Source organism: Podarcis pityusensis (genome assembly GCF_964106645.2).
Source record: "Podarcis pityusensis genome assembly, chromosome: 11".
Classification (NCBI taxonomy): Eukaryota; Metazoa; Chordata; class Lepidosauria; order Squamata; family Lacertidae; genus Podarcis; species Podarcis pityusensis.
Genome location: NC_138036.1, coordinates 14,927,320 through 14,945,600, shown reverse-complemented (window position 1 = coordinate 14,945,600; position 18,281 = coordinate 14,927,320). Strand labels below are relative to the sequence as shown.

General features: G+C 42.8%; 1 protein-coding gene across 11 annotated transcripts in view; it reads right to left on the bottom strand.

Annotated features, from left to right (window-relative positions):
• NEDD4L (NEDD4 like E3 ubiquitin protein ligase) overlaps nucleotides 1-18,281 on the bottom strand; it is a 255,186-nt gene that overhangs the window by 53,247 nt on the left and 183,658 nt on the right. For all 11 annotated transcript variants that reach the window (XM_080973417.1, XM_080973418.1, XM_080973419.1 and 8 more), the window contains 6 exons: nucleotides 15,900-15,961; nucleotides 15,624-15,723; nucleotides 12,781-12,947; nucleotides 5,260-5,398; nucleotides 3,421-3,597; nucleotides 712-786 (listed from right to left, as the gene is read on the bottom strand). In XM_080973417.1, the coding sequence (XP_080829543.1) occupies nucleotides 712-786; nucleotides 3,421-3,597; nucleotides 5,260-5,398; nucleotides 12,781-12,947; nucleotides 15,624-15,723; nucleotides 15,900-15,961 (720 nt within the window). The remainder of the gene's footprint in view (nucleotides 1-711; nucleotides 787-3,420; nucleotides 3,598-5,259; nucleotides 5,399-12,780; nucleotides 12,948-15,623; nucleotides 15,724-15,899; nucleotides 15,962-18,281) is intronic.

Here is an 18,281-nt window from a genome sequence, read left to right as displayed (position 1 = left end):
ACTTAATGACATGGATCATAACATTATGATGCCTGATTAATATATAAGTATTAGGTCTCCATAGCATGTACTTAAAGAAACAGACCCAATGCACAATCCTAGTTACATTTACTCAGAAGTAAATCCCACTGAGTTCAAGAGGGCTTACTCCCAAGGTAAGCATAGAAAGGACTGCAAGCCTTAAACTGCAATCCTAAACACACTTACTAGAAAAGGAAACCTGTAAATTACTAATCTGGTGTTTCCAAGTTTTATTTATGTGGCCTCTCCTTCAAACGCATCTTCAATGTATCTTCACATACCTAGCACATGAGGGCACCCATCCTGCTACAGATTATGTGTACCACAGCCATAGAGCTGTGTGGCCTGTTCTATGCCTCCTCATACCCATTCTTGAGAAATATCCATGCTAAATCCCAGGATGCCTGAAAATTGGTTCAGATCATCTGGTCAAGAAGTATCATGACCAACACCATGCAGTTTCATCCCATCTTCTCCAACCTGCACTAAGAACACTCCCTTCTCCAGGATCTAGGGTTCCTGCCCTTCTTAAGAGGGTTTAAGAAAGTTTGTAGCAGTCAATATATAACTGGGGTCACAGCTGAAATGATTCCACAAGAGAAGGTGCCACAGACCCACACAGATCAAAAATACAAATCTGCATTAGAAAAAAGAGAGGTAGAAAAAAACCATTACGAAAATCCTGCTTACCAGTGATAAATGGGATTGTTCAGCAACTGCATCAGTCACACTGCAAGATCTTAACCTTGCAGAAGGATCTCTCTGCTGAAGGAAAAAGGACACACTGAATTATTAAATGTACACTGGCATTTTCCCCTCAACTCAAAATCAATTAGATTCACTTTTTGATATTGTATTCTCCTTTCTTCCACCCACTGAAGTTCGATCACCGGAAATGAAATCCCCCTTCTGCTGACCAACTTCAAGAAAGCTGACTTTCCTAATATCAAGTATAGCTGAAAAATATTCCAGCAATATTAATACAGCGTTAGGAGAGGCTAATGGGAGGCTGGAAGATAACTAGGGCATTTGTTGGGATATCTGTTCTGGATGCTCTTCAACAAAAATGTGATGAGTGAAGAAGATGAGGGGAAATATGGAAAAACTTGGGTGAGTGACTCTTCTAAAGAGAAGGCTTTATTTATCTTCATCTGCCTCTATCAGAAAGTAAAATGGAGTACTATCCATGTACCTTTCATGGCGGTGTGAAGATTACCAATGGACATGAAGTACTTTAACACCCTAATGTCTTGGAAGGCTCCCACTCTAACTAGTGTCTAGGCATCTGACCTGGTATTTAGACCTCTGGTGTGCCTTGGGGAACAGCACCCCAAATCACAAGGAATGGTGGGGGTTCGATGGGCTGCCTTGGAGAGCTGTGGCTAAATCCTAGAAACCTGAGCAGGGCTGGGGAACCTCAGGGCCAGGGGGGCAAATGCAACCTCTCCATCCAGCCCTTGTGACTTTCAACCAGCCCTGTTCTGTGTCCTCCTTGAGTGCCTTTCCCTGCTAGAATCTGCACTTGCATTGTGATAACGCCTCTTGCATCTCTGGATGGAAAGGTGCAGGAGTAGAAATCTCTGGTTTTTGCCACGGCTGGAATGCCACCCAATGTATAGAGAGCTAGAAGTCTAAGCTCTGTATTGCCCTTTCTGTCTTTTTGCTTTTGGTTCCCACCTTCCACCGGCATGTAGCCCTGGAAGGCTGCCCAGAAGAAAATGCAACCCTTGGGCCGATAAAGGTTCCCCACCCTTGGCTCCTCCATCGTCTCCCAGGGCAGACGGATGCCAAGAACCCTTGGCCGAGGAATCGGCACCGCCTGAAACACTCTAGATGCCTCGATTCCCCAAGCCAGCTTTCCCTATCAAAGGCAGCCTGCTTCAATATTGTTTGCAGAGCTGGAGAGTTTCAGTGCGGCAGCTCCTGCCACATATAGTTCTCCTCTTCTCTTGTTCCCTGTCGTAGCAGAAGACAGGATGGGTGGGGAGGAAGAAAGGATGGTCCCCTCTTAATGTGCTTTAGGGTGTTCCAAGCTTGCATATTGATGGGACTAGCAATGCTAGGACGCTCCCTGGAAAGTCCAAGGGGTATTGGACCTTCTGCAATGCGTGTGTAACTGTAGAGTTACATCGCCATACCAAGACTCCTGTGGTAGACGTTTGTCAGTACATTTTGGAGAAGGTTTCTTACATGCGAATGTTATTATGGATGGGGTTATTTCAGCCGGGTTGTCTGTTGCTCAAAAATGATTAGGCCACTTTTACAGGATTATTAGGTTCATGTGAGAACCAGATCACATGATCAGCGGGAACAGAAAAATGCATGATAGGCTTATCACATATCCAGGTGCCCCCATTTGATGGGACACAGAATTGACTTGATTAGGAGAACAGCTTGTAAATGATTCACACCTTGCAACAGCGACAGTGATCATGCAAGAAATGTATTATGCAAACCCAACAGTATTTCACCTACGTACAGTATCAGAAACGGTTATATTCATATAGAGAAAATGCTTTCAGCTAACTGCTTCTGATATTGTAACAGCCCCTTAACAGAATCATGTACAGAAATGGTCATTTCAACAGGACTTAATCACGCACCGGTATTAAAGTAATCCAAGTTTTTCTTTGTATCTGAACCCAATAAGCATATCTGGTTAATATTTCAAAGTTATTCATAAATGAAACCTTCCTATATTTAGCTTTCTTATCTCCTGAACAATGAAAGGCAAGCTGATAAAGTGTCCCCATTAAACTATGATATGCAATATTTGAAATTGCTTCCTTTAAATAGATAACCTAGCAGTACCCTTATCCTCAGTCACTGATACTGTCGCCCTGCCAATATTCATCGTTGACCATTAAATGCAATTGCTGAGTTATGGGAACAGATGCTAAACAACTAACATGTTGGGACATTGCTCCCAATCAAAAATTATCAACTTATATCTACTGAATACTTGACCCAACAAAGTCCAGGCTATACCTGTAGTAATTTATCAGAAAAAAATACTGAAAGTTACACATAAATAAAAGACAACTGCGATAGTCCAATTCTAAATATGTTTTCTCAGAAGTCCATTAGATCCAGCAGGATTTGCTTCCATATTCAGTTTGCATGCTAAGGATTGCAGCTGAACATTTACTGATTCAATGGGACTTGCACCCCAGTAAATATTCAGAGTACTGCAACCCTGCTGTATTGTAAAGCAGTCCGATTTTAATTAAAAAAGAGCGCACATATTTGCATGCTCTTGTGTAGAAGGCAGCAGCTCTTTGGAAAACTGATTATCTTAATCTCTGAGTGCAAAACATTTCTAGCATTTGTAAGAATTTCAGCAGTCAGAATGGACGGCAGCATACATAAGATAGCAGTGTACACATTGAGGTTACTTACAATCATAGAAGAGAGTTGTTCCCCATTTGAATCTGGAGTGATCTGAAGTCTTCTGTTCAGTTCATCGGACAGCTCCTGGGGACTGGTCCGAGAGATGGGCGATGAAGGTGGGGGTGGCAAGGACAGGCTTAAGGAATCGCTGCTTGCATTAACCTCTTCTGAAATGGTTTCCCAGGGCTGAAGGAAAGGATAGAACCTACGGTGAATATGCAAAACGACAACCTTCCCTGCCATACATCCCAACGCAACCATTCCACATAACGTGAACACCGTCTTAGCTGGGCTGCTTATCAAATGAACTTAAGAGAACCAATATGTACTTTTAAAGTCTCCCGAAACATGATTAGCATTTGATAATCAGCTTTGCTCTTAACATACTGTACTATGGATATGAGAGGGAGCTGGGGAGGGTGAAACTGCCAGGTAACAGAAGTGCAATCGCGAAATTTCAGAAGCACCGGGTTAAAGGAAGCGCAGTTATAGAAGACATGCAAGTTCCTCCACATCTCCGTAAGCGGGAATGCAGGCAGAGGGATGGGGTCCTTGCTTGTGTTTTATTGACTGACCTGGGAATAACTGCAGCATCAACTTTTTTTTTTTTTAAAGGCACAGAGGTGGTGTTTCCCATACAATATATTATTTAGTGACTGTAAAACATGCTGTGAGTCCACCCACCAGGCTCCCTTGCTGTTTATGTCATTTACCCATTGGAACAATTGCCAGCTATTCCTGATTTGAGGCCAAACCATCAAGGTCATATTGTGAGCCCCCACCTCAAAGGAATTCAAGTTATCAAAATCAAACTATCGAGGCACAAAGCAGATTACACACAAGGACCCAAGTTTACATCAAGTCAAGAAAGAAGACTCCAATAGCCAGAAATCAGAAGCATGGAAGCTGAATTCTGCAAAAGCGATGCCATTAGAAAAAAATATTTTTTAAAATTGCAAGCATTATTTGATCTAATAAAAACAATGTTTAATTAAAGTAAACTTCCCTTCCACTCAGCAAAAGTGGCGATAGTTTTCTCAGTTGTGCCTTCCACCACCCACTCTTTCCATCTTCTGGATTAAACTATTGGCCAAATGAATATTTGACAGTTGGTGGGTGTTGGCGGAAGACGTGGGACATTTAAGGTGCCTTCTGGACCAAATTAAGACAATAAAACCACAATCTGCCATTGTGAATTCTCTGGATATTTACCAAGAAGCAAATCCCAGCAAGTTCAATAGGGCTTACACCACCACAGTAAACGTACAGAGGATTTAAATCAACATTAAAGATGTAAACACACATGCACTACGCATACCAGCTTTTCTCACCCTCGGGTCCCCAGATGTTGTTGGACTACAACTTTCATCACCCCTAGCTAGCCAGACCAAGGCTGAGAAAGACTGGCCTATACCAGGCATAGGCAAACTCAGCCCTCCAGATGTTTTGGGACTACAACTCCCATGATCCCTAGCTAACAGCACCAGTTGTCAGGGATGATGGGAATTGTAGTCCCAAAGCATCTGGAGGGCCGAGTTTGCCTATGCCTGGCCTATACGAACATCCAAGTCTTATTCAGCTGTTCTATTGCTCGGTTGTATTTACTAACTAAGGAAGATCACTGGGAAACAATACTATACTAACAAAGGACAACACAAGGCTTCACACAATAGGCTGAAGGAACTTATGTTTTCCCCTCATAAATCTCCCACACTGTACCTTTCTAATCTTGCCTTTAACACACATTTTGTGTTTGGAAGCCTCAGTTCCTAAAGCATTTCAAGCAGACTTTCTGTAAAATCACGTAGCGCTTCAAACTGAAAAGCCAGTTTTAAGTCCTGCATGTACCTCAGGTGCTTCTCCGCCCTCCAAGGGCGGTACCTCTGGGTCCAAATCCTCGCTAATGTGCCTCCTGGATCGAAACCTCCGGTGAGCCGCCTCTTGGTTTATTTGCCTAATGTTGTTGTCGGATTCAGATGCCACATCCCTGAAATGTTAGGTTGACAAAAGAGTAATGAGTTAGGTCGGAGGAGGCGGCAAGTATGAGCACTGTAAGTGGCAGCACACCTAACTTAGCACTAAATTTAAAAGCAACATTTCGGGACCTATAAAGTCCACTCTATCACAGCTAGTGATGAATCCCTAGGTCTCTTGAAAGCCAGATTAAAGTGAGATCATTCTGTACTCCAAAGCAAATAAAGCCTGCAGCCAGTCTCAAGAAGTCAACTTCATTAAGGGTAAATTTCAGTTCTTGCAGTAGGAACAGAGTCCAGGCTGAAGCATGTACGGTATTTAAAGCACAGTACATTACTGGGTAGGGGCGCGGGTGGCGCTGTGGGTTAAACCACAGAGCCTAGGACTTGCCGATCAGAAGGTCGGCGGTTCGAATCCCTGTGACGGGGTGAGCTCCCGTTGCTCGGTCCCTGCTCCTGCCAACCTAGCAGTTCGAAAGCACGTCAAAGTGCAAGTAGATAAATAGGTACCGCTCCAGCGGGAAGGTAAACGACGTTTCCGTGCGCTGCTCTGGTTCGCCAGAAGCGGCTTAGTCATGCTGGCCACATGACCCGGAAGCTGTACGCCGGCTCCCTCGGCCAATAAAGCGAGATGAGCGCCACAACCCCAGAGTCAGTCTGGATCTAATGGTCAGGGGTCCCTTTACCTTTACATTACTGGATATAACCCTGTTGATGCAGTGCTCCTTACTGTGTAGTGATGATGACCTGAGAAAAACTATCTCATGGGGTGAGAGAGGAGAACCCAAGCTCCATTGCTCATTCTTCTGTCAGAGGAGACTGACAGAAAAGGTTTTTTAATTGTTCTGCTGAAAATCTAATTCATTGCCATCCCTTTAAAAGGAACTGATTGTGCACCTGAAATGGAAATCACCTAGGGGTCCTTTGCTTGCGAAATCCCCCTTTTCTCCTTGGCTTTGGGGTGAGAGTGAGGAACGACTACCAGTAAAGGTAAAGGGACCCCTGACCATTAGGTCCAGTCATGGCCGACTCTGGGGTTGCAGCGCTCATCTCGCTTTATTGGTTTAACCCACAGCGCCACCTGTGTCCCTTTTTCTCCTTGGCTTTGGGGTGAGAGCAAGGAACGACTACCAGTAGTTCCTATTTATTTATCCTTACAACCACTAACACAAGCTAAAAGGTTGCTGAAGTGTGCTAGAGCTGGTTTCTTTGAATACAACTTCAAAGCATCAAAGGGTAGGACAAGCATGTTCCAAGTTATGGGGAATGGGTCAGATGCCAACACCACACTACTTCCTTTTTCACCTGAACAAGGAAAAGGAGCTATAGATTTCAGAAGGAGCCGCACCATAATATTTGAAAAAAAATAAATCAAGCATGCAGTCCCAGGTTCTGGAATCTCCAGTTAAGTGACCTCATGGAACAGGACTAGGAAGAACCTCTTCCTGAGACCGTGGAAAGCTGCTGAGACAATGGACATTACTAGACTGGTTAAGTAGAAATTAGCTCCTGTATGTTAAAAGTTAATTTCTACTTAATCAGTCTAGTAGTGTCCATTGTCTCCGCAGCTTTCCAGGGTCTCAGGAAGAGGTTCTATGTTAGAGCTCTTGTATGTTAAAAGTGGAGGGACACGGGTGGCTCTGTGGCTTGCCGATCAGAAGGTCGGTGGTTCGAATCCCTGCGACGGGGTGAGCTCCCGTTGTTTGGCCCCTGCTCCTGCCAACCTAGCAGTTCGAAAGCACCTCAAAGCGCAAGTAGATAAATAGGTACTGCTCCGGTGGGAAGGTAAACGGCGTTTCCGTGCGCTGCTCTGGTTCGCCAGAAGCGGCTTAGTCATGCTGGCCACATGACCCAGAACCTGTACTCGGCCAATAAAGCGAGATGAGCGCCGCAACCCCAGAGTTGACCACGACTGGACCTAATGGTCAGGGGTCCCTTTACCTTTACTTTATGTTAAAAGTATTGATCTTTGAGAGAGGAGACTCCACTACCAAGCATACTCTGTAGAACAGCTTTACCACTTCATATCAAGAAGCATAAAATTCCAACACTCTTGTTCATATTCAGAAAACAAAACTCTTTTGAGTTTCATAAATCAACTTTCCCATCTTATCGAAAAACGAAGCTGGTGTTTCAACAATCTGATTATCAAAATAAGTCATCAAAATAAGGATTACTTGCAGCGTCAAAAGACAATGCAACAAGGGAGGTTGGAGCTAGAGAGTACATGACCGAAATTACGGCTATAAATCCAAAGGAAAAACAAACATCCAACTTGCAATATTTATGTCGCAGTGGAAAGAAAACGTAGCTGCTTGTCAAAAAGCGAAATGCAACTGGATGTTAAACTAATGCCTGGTGTCAGTACAGCTGATACCCCCCCCCATTCAATTATGCATGGCATTTGAAGTTAAGCTTTTCATATTTTTAGAAGGGTAATTCTAAGAAACGCTCAAAAAAATTCTCAGCGGTGAACATGAAAAGCACTCCCATCACCAAGGTAAGAAGATTACATAAATTACATGTGTATATAATTCAGTGAAACACTGGGGGTGGGGGGAGAACTAACTGTGACATCGCTTAAGCTTAATGAGATCATTTTGTTTTCCACGTCTGGTAAAAAAATACTCCGACCAGGGGGTGCCAACCTTTTAAGGGCTGTAGGGACATTTGGATATTTGAGCAAGTGTTCGCCCTGCCATCTCCTTTAGTCCCTTCTCTTCCCCCCTGCCCTGGATTTCTGCTCACCCACCTAAAGAGAAAAGGCAGGAGCAAGCACACTTTCCCAAGGGATGTGCATAAAACCCGGATCCAGTAAAATTACATAAATTCCAAGGCTTAGCTTAAGCTGAAAGAGCAAGTGGGAAAGAGCATCACTCTTTCAACTTCCTGCTTCAGCTCTACATAATTAACAAGGGTGAAAAGGGTATAAACCAGGAGTCAGCAAACTTTTTCAAACCTTGTGGGGGGCCGGACTGTATGGGGGGGGGGGATGAACGAATTCCTATGCCCCACAAATAACCCAAAGATGCATTTTAAATAAAAGCACACATTCTACTCATGTAAAAACACACTGATTCCCAGACCGCCCGTGGGCCAGATTTAGAAGATGATTGGGCCGGATCCAGCCCCCAGGCCTTAGTTTGCCTACCCATGGTATAAACCAGCCTCACTACTGCAAGACCAAGGGGGGTAGTAATTTGGGGAGGGGCTCAGAAGCTTCATGAGCACCACAGGAAGACCTCAAGGGCTCCACTGAGCTCACGGCCACAAACAGATAACTGCAAAGATTTGAATAAGAACGGATTTATTTATTTTTTAATGAGAATGGAAGGAGTAAGAAATAAGCAGAATACAGGGAGAAACAAATACAAAGTTCCATCTAGCTAACTTAAGCTGAACAAGTTTCTCATTTGCATGCAGGAACTGGATTTGTTTGCAAGATGTTAGGTCAAATATCAAATTATTACGAGATTGGTCTATTTTCATCTTGGTGACAAGGAGGATAGACAATTGACTCCTTGATGGAACCAAATCAATGGGAAGGTGACATGGGAAAGGGCAGTTATGGAGATGAGTGTTTATTGCTGTTGGTCAGGTAGGAGAGGTGAGACTCACAGTTATTTCCTTCTGACCAGGGCTAAATAGATTTTAGCATCTAAAACTTCATTATGGTGGATTAATGGGAAGCAAGGGAAATACATGCTGGACTAGTCGTGGGGAAATGAGAGTCCTTGGTTCAGTTAGAGCGACTTTTTTTAAAAGACTGGCACAGAATGTCGTGCCAGTGATATAATTCCCCTTTATCCAATAAATCAAACAATATTGATACACATACACACGAAATGCCTACAAGCAAATTACAACAGAGCTACTCTGCTCTCTAAATGGATGGTAAACTTGCGAAAATCAGCATCAACTGCTGAGACTCTATCAAAAATGTCTTTGTACAATGGAGGAAACTCCCACACAGGGGAAATATCAGATAATGAGATGTGATAAATCCTGCTGTATAAACATAACTACAGGAGAAAAACGTCCCCATGTCCTGAAGGGACCATCTCTTCATTCTTCAATTTCACAGTGCTGAAAAACTTTGGAAGACTAATCAGCAGCGTGAAGCATTGAACAAGCTAGGCAGGCTGTATTGCATGGAATTACCGTATTTTTTGCTCCATAAGACACACTTTTTTCTTCTTAAAAAGTAAGGGGAAATGTCTGTGCGTCTTATGGAGCGAATGCGTGGTCCCTGGAGCCGAATTGCCCAGGGGCAAAAAGCAGATCATGGTTTTGGTTTGTTTTTTTGAAAGAGGGAAGTGGGTGTTGAAACAAAGCCGCTGATCGTTTGCCGATCGGGGAGAGAGATAAGGGATGCTAGAGATAAAGGAGGCTGCCTGGGAGGGGGGAGGTAAAGACAGCAAACATGCAAAGGGGGAAAACAGGAAGACTAAAGCAATAAGGAGAGAAATTAAAAGAAAAGGAGGAGCAAAAACTGCTCCAGCTAAGGAAAAGACACTAAGGCAAACAAGAGGGAAGGGAGTGTTGAAAGGAAACAGCTGATCGGTGGGATCGGAAGAGAGATAAGGGATGCGATAAGGGATGTTAGCGGAGGCTGCCTGGGACGGGGGAGGTAAGAGCCCATGGATCCTCAGGATTTTTGCATTGGGTCACCCCAAATTCACCATCAGATCACGTCTGTGGCCACAGCATGAACCACAAAAATCACACATCCACTGTTTCGTTCAGAATATTTTTTTTCTTGTTTTCCTTCTCTTAAAATCTAGGTGCGTCTCATGGTCAGGTGCATCTTATGGAGCGAAAAATACGGTAACTTGAAATGCTGAGAGGGGACCTCAAGATACAGCAGGCTTTAAGCTAAAGATGTGTGCCTTACATGTCAATCCCACACATGTCTACTCTGAAGTAAGCCCCATGAAGCTCAGTGTACACAGGACTGCAGCCTAAAGAGACTCAGCAATGTTCATGATAGGCTCTGGTTCAAAATAATGAAACAAACCTGCAGTCTAGAAGGCTTGCGCAATAGGGCTTCCCCCCATTGGCTTTCCAGTGTCCCTTAAAATTAGCTTGGGGGTGGTGTCTGAGAACCCCAAAAATGGTTACAGGGAGAAAACAGAGGGGACTGCAGTGTTCACCCCAGCACTGCTACATTCCACCCAGTAAATGTAAAGGTCTCCGATTTAAGTCTATTTATATTGTAGATATGCTATGTGGCAGCTGCATTGATTTCCAATAGGACTCATTTCTAAATAGTGTTTTAAATCACACAGTTTTAGACCACTAGAGTCAACAGGATTAACAATCCAATTCTATGTATCCTTACTCAGAAGTAAAACCCACTGGTGGAAAACTGGATTTAATCTTTAAACGTGTTTGGGATTGCAGCCAGTGCATCAGATTAAGCCTTAATAATTGTGTGAAAACTGAGCAGTGAATTAGGTTCATGAAGGTGAAGCGGGAATAATGGAAGAGGCAATCACCAGTACAAATAAAGCTGGTGTGAAAAGGCAACAGCAAAATAACATTCATTATAGTAGGTCAAACAATACATTAACTTAGACTTTTACTGTAATATTTTTTTTAAAATCAAGCATAAGCCAATATAGTTGGATTCTTTTTCTCTGTAAACTAACCCTATGACATATCCTAATGGCAAATCTAAGCACTCTGGTTCAAAAAAACCCACACTTAAAAGTTTAGAAAAATCTGAAAGAGTCACCTTGTTATTCTGTTGCAACAGAACCATCAAGGAGAGCTATACTAAGTGCACCAGGAGGTTTTGTAAACAACTGCCCCTTTTATCAAATATACAAGTACTTTAATTTTATCACCACAAAGGCTGATTTTGGACGATCACATTTTGGATTGATGAACTGATATATGAACTAGCCTTTTGCCCATGCATGCAGCCCTTTGTAGAGTGAGCAATCAAACCAGTAAGTCTCTAAGTAACCATAGTTTCCTGTTTCATCTGCACCGAGAAACTATGGTTACCAGTTTTAAAACAAGCTAGGGTCAGGTTTCATTTTTCTTTCAAAAAGAGAGGAGAATTATCTGCATCTACGGGCAAAAGAGTTGTTCATATATTGACTTATTAAACTTCCAACCCGGGTCACTGTAAAATAATGACTATTTCTAATGACCTGGAATTTTAAATTTTCTATGCAAGCAGTGACTATGAAATTATGAACTTCCGTTTCTAGACAACCGCAAAACATTTTACAAACCATCAATTATGAGGCTACCTCCTAGAGCAGTCTGCATTACTTCACTGAAAATGCAGCACTGTTTGATGAATCTATCTATGAGTCTCACAAGTGCAGGCTCCCTGATGAATGAAGGGTGGAATAAACGCAGATGAAACAGCTAACAGAAATGTGTGGCATTTAAATTGCTATCTTCTGCTTCCTTTACATTATCTTGAACAACAAATACTACTTTAGGGGTATTTCACCCCTCAACTATCAAACATCAGCTCTGCAGGTGAGAACAAGCACAAACTTTTTAAGCTTCAGTCCAGTGCCCTGTTTTCAACAGTGACGAGTCAGAATCCTCCAGAAAACCCATGATCATGACAAGAAAGCTAAAGACCTCTGCTGCTGTTTGTCCACCAAATCTGAATACAGAGATTCCATTTAGTGATTATGGCTTTTAGGTCTGAAAGACCTGCTCCCTGCCTTGCAGGTCTTCTCCCACCTGACCTGGGAGGGCAGGGCCCGGACTGACTCCAGCTACGAAAGCTGAGGCTGCTGAACATACTCTTGGGCTAAGTTGTTGCTGAGGCTTCTTTGTTGTGGGGAGATTGTTGCTGTTGGTTTTTTATACAGTGGTACCTCAGGATAAGTACTTAATTCGTTCCGGAGATCCGTTCTTAACCTGAAACTGTTCTTAACCTGAAGCACCACTTTAGCTAATGGGGCCTCCTGCTGCTGCCGCATCGCCGGAGCCTGATTTCTGTTCTTATCCTGAAGCAAAGTTCTTAACCTGAAGCACTATTTCTGGGTTAGTGGAGTGTGTAACCTGAAGCGTATGTAACCCGAGGTACCACTGTATCTTTATTTTAGAACTTGTGATTTATGCGGGTATTGTTCAGTTTGCTCGTGTTTAATGTTTATATTTGTTGCTTATGACTACTTTTGTCATAAACGTGTATTTTGTTCACATTGTAAGCAGCCTTGAGCATGGTTTGAACTGTGAAGCAGCAGCACATAAATAAAATTATGTATGTCTGTATTATGGTTAATAGCGGTTGATGGGCTTTTCCACCATTAATTTTTCCTCCTACTTTAGAAAGCCGTTTGGGTTGCTGACCATCGGTACATCTTGAGGTGCTCAATATAATAAGTTAATTATACGCTGCATGAAGACATGCACTTACATTAAACTTGGCCGGTGCCACTGCGTTGTCCTGTTGTTATGGTTGACGTAGTAGGTACGCCCAAGGTTGTCCACTTTTTCTTCCCATCCAGGAGGTAAGGGAGGTGGCGGTAACTCCTCTTGGCGTTGAGATGGAGAATCATTGGAGTCCACCACTTCCCAGCCATGCTTTGAAGGGGGGGAGGGAGTGGAAAATGCAAATTAATTTGAAAAAAACCGATTCAAGTGTATGCAGTTTTCCAGCATGACAGAAGAGAAGAAACAGGGCTTTCAGTAGTCAAAATTTCACATAATATAGTAGCAGCAAAACATGCTGCATGGTAGCACTGACAAAGCAAGCATTTGTTTACGGTAAGCTGTTCTCCCAATGCACTCAACAAGGACTCACTCCATCCCTCCAAATAACGTCTTTTTTCTATAAGACGCACCTTTTCCCTCCTAAAAAGTAAGGGGAAATGTGTGTGCGTCTTTTGGAGCGAATGCAGGCTGCACGGCTATCCCAGAAGCCGGAACAGCGAGAGGGATCGCTGCGCAGTGCTCCCTCTTGCTGTTCTAGCTTCTGGCTTAGCCCCTCAGTCCCTTTCCCCACCTCCCAGAAAAGCCCCCAAGAGCCACGCTCCCTTTAAAGAGCCACGCGGAGTGTGTGTGCGGCTCTTGGGGGCTTTTCCCTGAGGAGGGAGAAGGGCAGCCCATCAGTGACGGGCTACACTTCTCCTTCCTTGGGGAAAAGCCTGCAAGCGCCGCATACACGCTCCACGTGGCTCGTGAAAGGGAGCGCTGAGCAGAGCCTGGGATGCAGACAGGCTCTGCTCAGCGCTCCCTTTAAAGAATATTTTTTTCTTGCATTCCCCCTCTAAAAAATAGATGCGTCTTATGGTCAGGTGTGTCTTATGGAGCGAAAAATAGGGTATCGTGTTTCCATGAAAGCTAGACTGAGGAGCATCACCTCCAATTAAAGATCTAAAGAATGGGGGAGAATATGTTGAGCAGGATGGCGTAGGGCTTTAGGAGCAGATGGCGTAGGGCTTTAAAAGGAATCACCTGTACAGTGGTCCCTTGGTTGTCGAATGGCTTGGCTCTCGAACAAATCGGCTACAGAACGTCGGAAACCCAGAAGCAAGTGTTCCAGTTTGCGAACTTTTTTTGGAAGCCGAACTTCCAACGCAACTTCCAATTGAGTGCAGGAAGTTCCTGCAGCCAATCGGAAGCCACAACTTGGTTTTTGAACGGTTCCAGGACTCAAACTGACTCCCAGAATGGATTAGGTTCGACAACCAAGGTACCACTGCACTTTGAACTGGACATAGAAGCATATAGACAGTTATAGCGCAGATGGGGAAGAAAGGTGGCATTTTTATACAGGGGCCATTTCTCAAGAAAAGAGGCAGGTTGCAACATCCTGAACTAGCCCCCATCTCCTAACCACCTTCAAAAGTCAGTTTTACGGAAAGCACATCTCACTAGTGAAATCTAAATGGTGGGAAAAGCATGGTTGAGGCTGATTCCCCCTCCCGCGATTTAGCGAAAACACAAAGCACTTCTTTCCTTGATAAACTTTGGAGAGTAAGAGAGTTATTTTAGTTTGCCCAATATTGCTGGAATTTTGCTGCAAAGAGCAGCTCTGTTCTGCAATGTGACATAGCAAAATGGGAAGAAATTCTATGCTTGCTTCGTAACCCAGAATTAGCATTTATTCAATTAGAACTGAAAACAATGCTTTGTCCTCGAGGTCATCACTAGGAATAAAGGCTGAAATGGCTCGTATCTGATTCACTCATATCATGAAAAGATACAATTTCAATAGAAAGCTGTTCCAGCTCTCATGGCTGATTCATAAAACACTTTGGATGTGTTAACAGCGTGGGCTCTTTGGCTTGTGACAAATGACAAACTTACAAGTAACATCCACCCTAATGCATTACCACCCACTGAAGCCACAGGTCACCAGCGCTGCAGCAACGTTTGAAGAAAGCAGTTGCATTGTAAGCTGCGATTGAAGTAGCATAATTGAGTAGTCAGATGAAAGATTTTTCTGCAGATTTTGTTCTCCCTGCCATAGCAATCCACGTCATATTCTGCTGAAAGGATCCCATGAACTTGATGCTTCACTCCTGAAACTATCTCTCTTGCCCACACCTGCGGAATCGCTCTGTTTATGCATTTCAGCGTTTATTTTGAAAATTTATATGCTGCACCACCAACAACAAATCGTGTTCCCAGGGCCGCTCAGAATCATACTTAAAAATGTAAGCACGTAATGATAAGATAGAACCAATAGTAAAAAGAAGAAGAACAGAAATCGCAGCAAAGATTTAGCAGAGCATCATGTATTAGCTCTTAGAAACAAAATCTAGATATGAGGAAATTCTGTTCATCTTCTTCAAGGGACAAAGTGCTTGATAGAATATGGTGTCTCCCTTCTTTCTTGCAGAACTTGCAGATTATAATGATTTTCCATTACTGAAATTGAGCTTGGCCATCAAAGTTCATTTTTGTTAATAGCTGCAGAATCTGGCTGCTGTGCTGTAGACGGGAGCCTGAGTTGAATAACAAAACAAACTTGGCTCAGCTATGTGAATCTGGAGTAGCTGAGGTCCTCACTATTGTACTGAAACTTTGACCTAAGCCCAGTGTTAATGTTTTTACACAATTGTAAGCTTTCAGTGTTTTATGGATCTGAAAGTCGCTGCGAAACTTTTTGTGTGGAAAGTGACGCTTAAATGAAAGAAATAATAACAAGAATACCTTTTAGCAATTTGATCAGTAAAGCAGAATGTCTATCAGATATGCAACAGTTACAGAGAAATAAAGAAATTTGGAAACCTCGTATTTAAAGCAGTTTACCTCAGAATCCTCCCTCTGATCACCATCCTCTTCTTGCCCTCCGTTTTTTGGCATATATGCCATCTTCAGCCTCAGAAATCCCTTTACTCGAGATTTGTGACTACAGAGGAAATAGTAAAAAAGGAGGGATAAATAATGTCCTGTTGAACTTGAAAAGCACTTAGTTTTAGCTATCTATCAATCTGTACATAAACTGTAAATTACACAGTACACATATTATGTCTTTACTATTCTTCTGTTATATTATTCATCTATAATATATGTCCATATTCTCACCTTCTTGGCCTGAGGAGGAAATCTTTAAAAGTATACGGCCTTTCCATGGTTGGGTCTTCAGTCTGTTGGGACAAAAATCAAATCATTAATGTTCACGAGCCCATGAGTGCATGCTCTAGTAAAATGTAAACAGGAGACCTACAGAAATTACATTATTCCAAAGAACTCTGCCGCTCTTGCAACCATTGTGTATTGTTAGCTGAGCATTTCCACCAGGTGTCGCTCTCAACACCGCTAATAGCTCAGCCCAACAATCAATGCTATGGAAGCAGAAGTAGTTACAGATGCACAAAGTTGTTTACTACTAATCTCAATGAAGCAATGGTCCAAGTCACAAGCAGAGGCCTGTTTTCCAATCACCAACTTTGAGAACGCACATTGCAAAGTGCCAAGAAGCGCGATAACTGCGACAACTGAAGGTGCTGAGAACGACACGCACAATTTTTTTTTGGTTTAGCAGATAGTCCACATGGCTTGTTCTATGAGACATTCCACAAACCAAAAAGATGAGGTTTCCATTGGTATTTACTGTCAACACTTTCCCCCACCTAGCCCTGCCATAAGCTTATGTTCCAAAAGAAGCGGTCACATCATTTTCTGCAATCGTCAACAGTCCTGGAATTAAAATGACAGACTTGAATTCCTAGATGTCTCCATCTATCAGAATCAAGGTAACGTGGAGCCATAACCAAATTTGCTAAGGATACAGTGGTACCTCGCAAGACGAATGCCTCGCAAGACGAAAAACGCGCAAGACGAAAGAGTTTTCTGTTTTTTGAGTCGTTCCGCAAGACGAATTTCCCTATGAGTTCTTGCGAGTTTGTTTCCTTTTTCTTAAAGCCGCTAAGCCGTTAATAGCCGCTAAGCCGCTAATAGCCGTGCTTCGCAAGACGAAAAAACCGCAAGACGAAGAGACTCGCGGAACGGATTAATTTCGTCTTGCGAGGCACCACTGTAGTCTGCAGACATATCTTATTTATATGGGATGACAACTATAAATTTTATAAAGGAGTCATATCGATCAGAATCAAGATAATCTGGAGCCATAACCAAATTTGTCGAGGAAATTTTGCAGACTTTTCTTATTCATTTAGGGTGACAGTTATAGATTTGATAAAACAGTTGTATTAAATAACTACACAGAAGGACCAAGCTAAGTATTTGATAGTTTGGGTTTTTGCATTAAAAACTGCCCTCTCGGAACTTGTCGTTGAAAATACAGGATTTTTTTTTAAAGAGTTGCATTAATAGAAGCAGTTCCCCTCCTCAGAAATATCAAGTTCTTGTGCAAGAATTAAATGGACAATTTCTGAAGGGGAAAGAAAACATATTAGCGCTAAGCATGCACTGCAACAGGGGTCAGAATTTCATTGTAGAGTTGCTAACAAAATGCTAAAGGTCTTAATGTGCTATGGAAACAGTGATGACCAAGATAAAAGATACCCCCACAATCTTAGTGTTTGTGCAGCTGAAGCACAGAGAATTTGGGCCGGTCCTAGAATGCAGGCTTTTCCTCGGTTGAAAAAAAAACAAACATCTTCAGATTACCATTTTTAAAAATAACTATTAATCAATCTTACAACCTTGATATGAACTTTTATATTGTTTAACTGGAAACAAAGATTTTCTTCTCAGCAACATAGCATCTTAATTTGTACTGGTCTGGTGATTTCTATTTATGAACATGCAAATGACAATGGGCCTACTTAGGTGGCAGGGAATGGGAGCTGCAATGAGAGTCTGCCTTGAGCCCTGCCCCAAACATCCCTGAGCACACCGACTACAGTCGATCTCCAGTTGAGAGGCCAGGTCTGAAGGGAGATTCTACATGTTGGTGCTATTCAAAGTGTTGGTGCTGACCTTTAAAGCCCTAAACGGCCTCGGTCCAGTATACCTGAAGGAGCGTCTCCACGTCCCATCATTCTACCCAAACACTGAGGTCCAGCGCCGAGGGCCTTCTGGCGGTTCCTTCGCTGCAAGAAGCCAAGTTACAGGGAACCAGGCAGAGGGCCTTCTCGGTAGTGGCGCCCACCCTGTGGAACACCCTCCCACCAGATGTCAAAGAGAACAACTACCAGACTTTTAGAAGACACCTGAAGGCAGCCCTGTTTAGCGAAGCTTTTAATGTTTAATAGACGATAAATAAATTATTATTATTATTATAATTATTATTATTTGCATTTAGCTGAGTGTGTTAAAAACCCTACTTGTACACAGGAATCCTGTCTTATCTAAGTGCATTTGCCATGGGCACCCAAGTGCTTTAGCATTAGAACTCAAAGATGCGATCCTTAAAACTGATATGACTCTGCATGTTCCTTCAGTATCTCACCATAGAAAACACATTCAAATACAAATCAATAGATATTTAGGAGAGAGATG